Source organism: Lactuca virosa, chromosome 1, assembly GCF_052849685.1.
Source record: "Lactuca virosa cultivar CGN04683 chromosome 1, Lactuca_virosa_CGN04683_v6, whole genome shotgun sequence".
Lineage (NCBI taxonomy): Eukaryota > Viridiplantae > Streptophyta > Magnoliopsida > Asterales > Asteraceae > Lactuca > Lactuca virosa.
In genome coordinates, this window is record NC_136426.1 from 37,149,597 (window position 1) to 37,157,830 (window position 8,234).

Here is an 8,234-nt window from a genome sequence, read left to right on the forward strand (position 1 = left end):
TAACCGAAATCGAAACCGAAATTAACTGAAACCTAATGGTTATGAAAACCCATTAACCGAGTGGTGTGGTTATGGTTCGATTTTGGTCAATAATCGAACCAAACCGAACCATGCCAGTTTCAAAAGAAATACTACCTAAACCCCCTCACATCTCAGTTACAATGTAAAAGAAAAACTTCCAATTTGTAATTTGAGGTTGGAACATCCCATTTTAATTGATTCTTTGTCTAGCATGACATGTTAATTGATAGTTTGATACCTTGTCTGATATCACATACTTCACCAAACAATAGGTAACATTTTCGATGGATAGTGAGCTACAAACACCCGCTCAATTTTTGAGAGTCAGGCAAATGCAAGTAGTTCATCTGATTTGCTTGTTGATGGCCATTATGACACATCGTGCCCTTGCCAACACAAACTGTCCCAAATTACCATCTAGAAAACTTATTTTAAAACGACAACGTATACGTGAACAGTTGCTACACGACCTTGCAAACGGTGGTCAATGTCGTGAACTTATCTGTATGAGTGAGCAGGCTTTTAACAAACTGTGCATTATCTTACAACAAGATGGTGGTCTTCGACCTACTCAACGCATGTCCGTTGAAGAGCATGTTGCAAGGTTTTTGCATATTGTTAGCAATGATTTTAGAAATCGATTTGTCTCTTGGCTATACCGTCACTCTAAATTCACTACAAGTAGCTGCTTCCATAGAGTTCTCTGAGCAATTATATCACTAGAAATTCATTATATTCAACAACCAAAAGGTGATGTTGTACAAAAAGAAATTCAAGAGAAAAAGCGATTTTATCCTTACTTCAAGAAATGTATAAGGGCAATTGATGGGACACGTGTTCGTGTCAAAGTATCTAACAAAGATGCCCCTAGATATCGTGGTCGCAAGGGATACCCTACGATAAATGTCTTAGCTGCTTGTAAATTTGATTTAAAGTTTACGTACATTTTAAGTGGCTGTGAGGGTACAACATCAGAATCAAGGATACTAAAGAATACACTCAATAGAGAAGATAAACTAGTAATTCCAAAGGGTAAATTTTTAATACCAAAATTACTCTTGTGTGCAATCTAATTTTTAATACATAACTAATTAGAACTTATTTGTAGGCCGATACTGTTTGGTAGATGTTGGTTTGCCTCATACAACTACACTAATGGCACCATATCGAGGTGTCAGGTATCATTTGAAAGAGTATTCTGCTCGGGCCCCTAATAATGCAAAAAAGTTGTTTAATCTCTGCCATGCTTCATTACGTAACACTATAGAACGGGCATTTGGTGTTCTAAAGAGAAGGTTTCCTATCATTAGAAGTACACAAGAACCTTTTTATTCTTGTGAAACACAATCAAACATTTTCTTAGCATGTTGTATTTTACATAACGTTTTGTTAGAAGAAGATCGAGACAAAAATCTTGAAGATGAGGTCCTACAGGAGATGTTAAATGAACCAAGAGAGGAAGTGCGACATAATATAAGAGAAACGAGTGAGGGTAATGTTGTGGCAGAGCGAATGGGGAACTTAATTGCAAATCAAATGTGGACTGATTACTTACCGAATCCAAACCATGAGAAAGATATGTCAATGTAGCTACTAGTTTTTCATTATAGCATTTCAATTTGATTTTGTATGGATCGTTAGTGTTTGACTTGATTTTGTATGGATCGTTAATGTTTGACTTTATTTGTGTTATTTATCTTTTGAGCATGTTATTTACTCATTACTTGTACGCTTTCTAAGTATGTATTTTTTTATGCTATCAATTCATGGTTCGTTAATTTATGATTATATGCAGGTCATAATGATCAAGGAAGAACAAGTTAGTAAGAAAGAACAAATAAAATGGACAGATTGGATGGATTATTGTTTTATTCAAGCTATGTTGACACAACAAGAGAAAGGATTAAGGATTAGTGGGAGTTTCATCCCACAAGCATACACCATCCCACAAGCATACACCAACATGGTGGAGGAGCTTAATCAAAAGTTTGGGAAGAGTTTAACAAAAAAATAATTTAAACAATCGTTTGAAAACTTTAAAATCAGTTTTTTGCAATGGTATAACATGTTCCGCGGAACTTCATTGAGTGGGTTCGGTTGGAATTCTGAAACACAACTAATTGAAGCGGACGAGGAAGTGTGGACCAACCTAATTAATGTGAGTTTTTGTATTGTATTTTACTTAGTTTGTATATATTTATGTTATTTTTCTTAACAATAATTATACTTGGGATTGTGTGTTACAGTCAAAGCCTAAGGAAATTTCATTGAAGTCCAAAAGATACCAAACTACAATGAAATGATATCTTTATTTGCGAGAGATAGAGCTTCAGGGGTGCATGCTAAAACCCCGAAAGAGAAGAATGCTCGATTGAACAGGACTGCGGATATCAAAGTAGAAACTATTGAAGAAGTGGATGAGTTACTAGCAGGAAATAACATAACACTTGAGAAACAACAGAAAAATGATGATGATGATGATGATAATGATGTTGACGGTGATGATGATATTCAAGTGTTATCTCCTACATGCTTTTCACCAGTTCAAAATTCAAGTTCTAAGAAGTACAAAAGTAAAAAAAAAATGAAACATGTAATTGAAGACGAAGATGAACCTAAAGTTGAACCTGAATCGTTTGAAAATGTTATTATGAGTGCAGTTAAAGATGTGGCTTCTGCTATGAGGGAAAGTAACAAAATCTTCGAAAATTCTCATCATCGGGTGTATACTGGTGATGAAATTTATAAAGAGCTAGAGTCGATGGATTTGGAACACGATGAATTAGTAGAATCTCTCATGTTTTTGTCCCAAAATCAATCTGATGAAGGGACATTATTTAGAGTTCCATTTAAAATACGAAAAGGTTTGCTGAAAAAATGATGGGTGCAAGCAAATCACTTACTTAGGATGATAGTTTTTTTTTTTTTATTATTAGTTTGACTTCATACTTTTTGGTTTTTGGTTTGAGTTCATACATTGGAATTTGTTTGATTATTCTTGCATTGACTTTAAATTGGTTTCTTATGAATTTGTTTGATTATTCTTGCGTTAACTTCATGTTATGTATCATCGTATGCATTTTGGGTTTATTGACTTCTGTTCCACTTTATATTGGTTTTGTTTGAAAAAGTAATACAAATGAAGAACATACTAGAATTGTGATTAATGAATTATGCGTTAATGATTTTTGTATAAATAATCATGTGAAAAAAATAAGTAAAGAAGTTGAGAGGTAGGCAACAATTGGCAAAAAAAAAAAAGTTTAGGCATAATTTTGTTTTCAAGAGAATCGTGTGGTATATATTTGAAATTTTGGAAAAATTGTGACAAGGGTATAATTGTCCACTTTTAGTTTTCATTTCTTTTCCTTCCAACTCAGGAACACAAAGAAAAATAATTTTCCTTTCCTTTCTCTTGAACTCGGGAACATAAAAATACACTTTATTTTCTTTTCCCTTCCTTTCTTTTCTCTCCATATTTCTTTTATTTTCTTTTCTTTCCTCTAAATGAAACTCGGGAACAGCATCCCTGATACAAACTCCATAAAAAAGTGATATGTCAAAATAAATTCTCTGATCACCCATGAATATAATGGACTTGTATCTCACAAAATTTTATAGGGTGAAAAACGAAAATGAAAAAAGATAATGGTTTATACACCTAACATCAATAGCATCCCTGATACAAACAAATATTCTTTTAGATTGACCACCATCCACAAGCTTGATATGCTCAAGCTTGAGGAGATTATGTGCACCAAAAGAAAACATTTTTAATACAAAATAAGATTAATTAAATAGCCCAGATTATATATAGAATTGTTAACAATTCAAGAGCCTTAGAGTACCTTCACTGGGAGCATCAATCCCAGGAATGAAATCCATCATAGAGCCAATCAAGTTGAAAGGTCTAACCATAGTGAATTCAAGACCATTCTCGCTTTTATTAAATATCTAAGGAATATATCACAACATAATAATTCAAAGTAAAGAGAAAGAAAGTGACACCTTTTATTCAACATATGGTTTCTAAATACACTGTGACCTACAAAGTTGTGGATAGGTACTCAATATAAATCCTTGATGAATCATAAAGTTGAACTTCAAACTTTCATCAATTCACAACATTATTTGATTTCCACTTCCACAATAAACACAAAAAAGAGAAAAAAAATGTAAAAAATAAGATAAAATTGAATCATCTATACATTTAGATATGAAGAAGTAGAATTGTAGAAAGAGTTTGGGTCTGCTTCTAAAACCACCAGCTTCTCTGGAGGAATTGGTAAATGGAAGTCAAAATTGATCAACACTCAACTGAAATCAGCTAACGAGGGACTGACATTTGCTAACCATTTCCACTAAAATCGAAAAATTAGGGGATTAGAATTACCGGTGTAGAGATATGGAGCGTAGAAAATTCACAAGGGAGTGGTGTAGAAAACACACTCGTGAACAAATCCATAAGACGAACCCATTAAGTGTGTATGTATGCATCTTTCCCATTTATTCCTAAAAGAGAAAGATGAAGAAGGAGTGACGTTCCCCCTTAAAATGATTTCAGTGGATTTGTGCTCTATGATTAATGAAGCAATTGATGAAATTGAAATCTCGCCCTTAAAATGTGAGAAAAAGCGCATGAATGTACATGGTTACAAATATAAACAGGGGATAAAAACCTAGAGACAGAGAAAGACCGAAAGAGCTCACCATTTCATGCAGACCAGAACACTAGATTGCAAAATTTGATTTTATCTTCTTCGAGGAACATGAACACTTATAGAATCCGATTCCGATTTGCAATCGCCTCAGTAGATTCGATCTTTGCATTATCAGAAAAAGCTTCAACATTCTTCATGAAACAAAAATATAACAGTAAAACCGATTTGGATTCAAATGAAGCAATTGATAGAAACATGGAGCGCTAACACTTATATAGACGAGAGTGAACATCGTGGGAGGTTGAAGACATACTGGGAGGAGGTTGAAGTCATAACTGTACCATTCTTGGAAGGAGGTTAAGAAACCGATTAAATGTGTTATGGAAGAGACAACTGGCGATTGTGCAGAACGTGAGGGAGAAAGAAGGAACTGCCAAAAACCTATAAATAGCGAGTTTATGCGGTGAGGATAACATCGGAAGAAGATCGCACGACTGAAATTAGGGAGGCGGTTATCCACTACCCGGTGTTAGTAATATTAGTAATTACTGAATTAAACCCAACAATCCTATATGAAAATAGCAATCAACGAGAAACCCTCGCCGTCCTGTCCGTTTCTGTCCCCGCCACTACAAGGTAAGCCACATTTCTAGGGTTTTGTCGATTGCAATTTTTTCGCTTTAGATTAGCAAAAACATTTACATGGAGTATGAGCTTTGATTCACGTACTTCAAATTTTAAAGTGCATACTAACTATTCGATGAAATTTCCAGGCTGAATTCTATTTCTACCACCTATTACCATTAGTTTCACCACAATTTCTAGATATAAAAGGATGTGAACTGATATTTTTGATGAAATTTGTAATGAAAACCAATTATGTACCACTCGGTTTGATGGTAACGTGTTTACTCGAATCCTGCTGATACAGTAGCATTTTCTTCTTTAAATTTTTTTAGTGCATACCAACTGTTAGAAGAGATTTTTAAGTTGAATTCTTTGTTTCGACCAATTACAACTCATTCACCACAATTTCTTGTTGTAAAAGCATGTCACTAATGGGGTTTTTATTGAGTATGTGGAAGGTCCCTACAATAAAGACATATTCCTTGAATTTGGATTGCATGGAGTTGTTGAAGAAAATATAAATGACATTGTCTTACAGATTGGGGATACAATTGGGAAATTACATGATGGTGGAGTCATCCATGGAGATTTGACCACATCGAATATGTTATGGCGTAGTGACACCAATCAACTGGTATTTTTACATTTTATTTAATCGCTTTTTTCTTATTATATAAGATTATGTTTTATTTTGTGTATGAACTTTGTTCATCTTTTTCAGGTGTTAATTGACTTTGGGTTGTTTCTTTCTTTTTGGGTAGATGGATAAGATACTTGCAACATATAGGAAGTCTTCAAAGCAATGGTCATCCACATTTAACAAACTTGGTCAAGGTATTTATTACAAAACTAGTTGTGAGACCCGTATAACATACGGGTTGGATAAAACAAAAAACTAAATATGAAGGTTTAAACAAGAATTTATTTAGATTTGAAAATTAAAATTTAAAATTTGAATCTAAAAGGAAACATATTAAATACTATATGAGTTGTAGTATTGTAATTTATTGGTTATTTTCAATTAAGACAATTATTAATTGAGGTGTAAATATGATATGTTAATTAAGAAAAAATAAGAAAATGAGAAAATGACAAATGGAAAAAGCATTTATTCAAAAATACCAAAAAATGACATGTGTCCAAGTTAATGAGAGAGTGACATGTGACAAAATTATTTTCATTTATTAAGGAGGATATTTGTTTAATACGTTGTTAGTTTATTTTAGATATTTCAATATTAGTGCATTTATTTTACATATCTTAACTTGTGACAGTGAGACTGCGAGGTAGAAAGCGAACCATGGTTGGATGAACTCATGATATGATAAATTCTTTGAAGTTGTATTTATGCATCGGGATAAGTGCTTGATGAATTTGGAGTTTTAATATGAGATGATGTGGCATTGAAAAACCATAGAATGTTTACATTAACTACCATGTTAAATTAAGAGTAAATTATGTAGTTTATTAGGGTTTATAAACTGAGCCTTTTCAAATGCAAAAGACGGTGGTGTTTATGTGTATGTGGGCCTTAAGCCCATTTGTAGAAATTATTGGGGTTGTTTGGAACTTTGGATTTGTATTTTGAAGCTTGTTTATCTAATTATTGTGACTCCAAATTATACTTTTAGTTAATTTTTGGTAAAAGAATGTATTGTTTATGCTTGTTTAGGGAATAAATAATCAATTTTGGATGATCAGTTTTATACTAGTTATAGGATAAAATGAAAAATTTATATTTCTAGCTTTTGGATATGAAGTTTTTCTGTTCTTTTTTCTATTTTTCTGTTATATCTTTTCATATAGATCAAAATTCAACAATCACAATTGTTCTTTTACTTCTAGATAAATTACTAAGGGTGAACATGGCCGGGTTGGATCGTTTTTGGGTTAAAACCGAACCCAACTTGCGTATTGCGGTTTTTGGGTTTTAGAACCTAATGGGTTCGGTTTCTCGGTTTTTGGATTCAACCTATGGGTTCACAGGTTTTAGGTTTAAACCCATTGATTTTGGGTTTAAACCCATTTTCCAGAAAATATAAATAATAATGTGTTAGTGTTTTTGTGCATCATATTAAACACAATGAAAAAAGAACCTCGTGTTTACATGTCGAATGTATTACTAATCCAACCAGGGTAATGTTTATACTTTTTTTTTCTATAGATTTATATTAAGTGGACTTCCAATAAACTAAGTTTTTTCTTTCGATTTATAAATACCTATAATCTGGAAAATAAAAAGATTAATTAAACTACCAAACTATTATGTAAACTATTAAAGTGGACCAAAGACAACGGCTTAAAAATAACAATAAAAGACAATTAAAATGATCGAACGACAGACCTAAAGAATAAGAAAAGCACTCTTTTCCAATACACTAGCAATAATTTTGTGTATTATCAATGTAATATTAGTTATATAATATATATTCTATAAGAATTATATAATATTGGCTCGGTTCGGTTTTTGGGTCTGTTTGTAAAGTTGAATCCGAACCCAAACTGAATTTTTCGGTTTTAAAAAATTCTAACCCAAAACCAACGGTTTGGGTTTGGGTTCGGTTTTTCGATTTCGGTTTGGATGGTTTTTATCAGTTTTTCGGTTTTCGGTTTCGGTTTTGCTCACCCCTATAAATCACCACACGTTAATAGAGAAACACATGAAAACGTCTAGTTTACAGGTAAACGAAGTAGGGTTTTGAAGAAACAGTGGAATGTGAGAGCATCCAAATAAAAATTTGGGAAGAAAAGGTGGTTTTCTTGATGTGATTTAAAGATTTAGCCTTTGCATACAAATACCAAATGCCATTAGGGTTTTACATATTTCAAATGGGGTTCTTCAATTTGTATACAAAGGAGTCATATTTTGAAATTTAGAAGTAGGGTGTTTTGATTTTTTCTGGAATTTCAGATTTGATTTCTTTT

General features: G+C 32.8%; 1 protein-coding gene across 1 annotated transcript; it reads left to right on the forward strand.

Moving 5' to 3' along the window:
- The first annotated feature begins 392 nt into the window (after window positions 1–392).
- On the forward strand, window positions 393–1,611 carry LOC145112958 (uncharacterized). Its single transcript, XM_079049067.1, has 3 exons — window positions 393–681; window positions 772–1,053; window positions 1,130–1,611. Exons 1-3 carry the CDS (start codon window positions 393–395, stop codon window positions 1,609–1,611), a joined length of 1,053 nt encoding a protein of 350 aa, XP_078905193.1.
- Window positions 1,612–8,234: the final 6,623 nt, after the last annotated feature.

Excerpts from the sequence above, each read along its gene's own strand:
- LOC145112958 (XM_079049067.1), top strand. The coding sequence starts at position 393 with ATGACACATCGTGCCCTTGCCAACACAAACTGTCCCAAATTACCATCT. Across the intron at positions 682-771 it reads ATTTGTCTCTTGGCTATACC|GTGATGTTGTACAAAAAGAA; the intron begins GTCACTCTAAAT and ends AACAACCAAAAG. Across the intron at positions 1,054-1,129 it reads TAAACTAGTAATTCCAAAGG|GCCGATACTGTTTGGTAGAT; the intron begins GTAAATTTTTAA and ends ACTTATTTGTAG.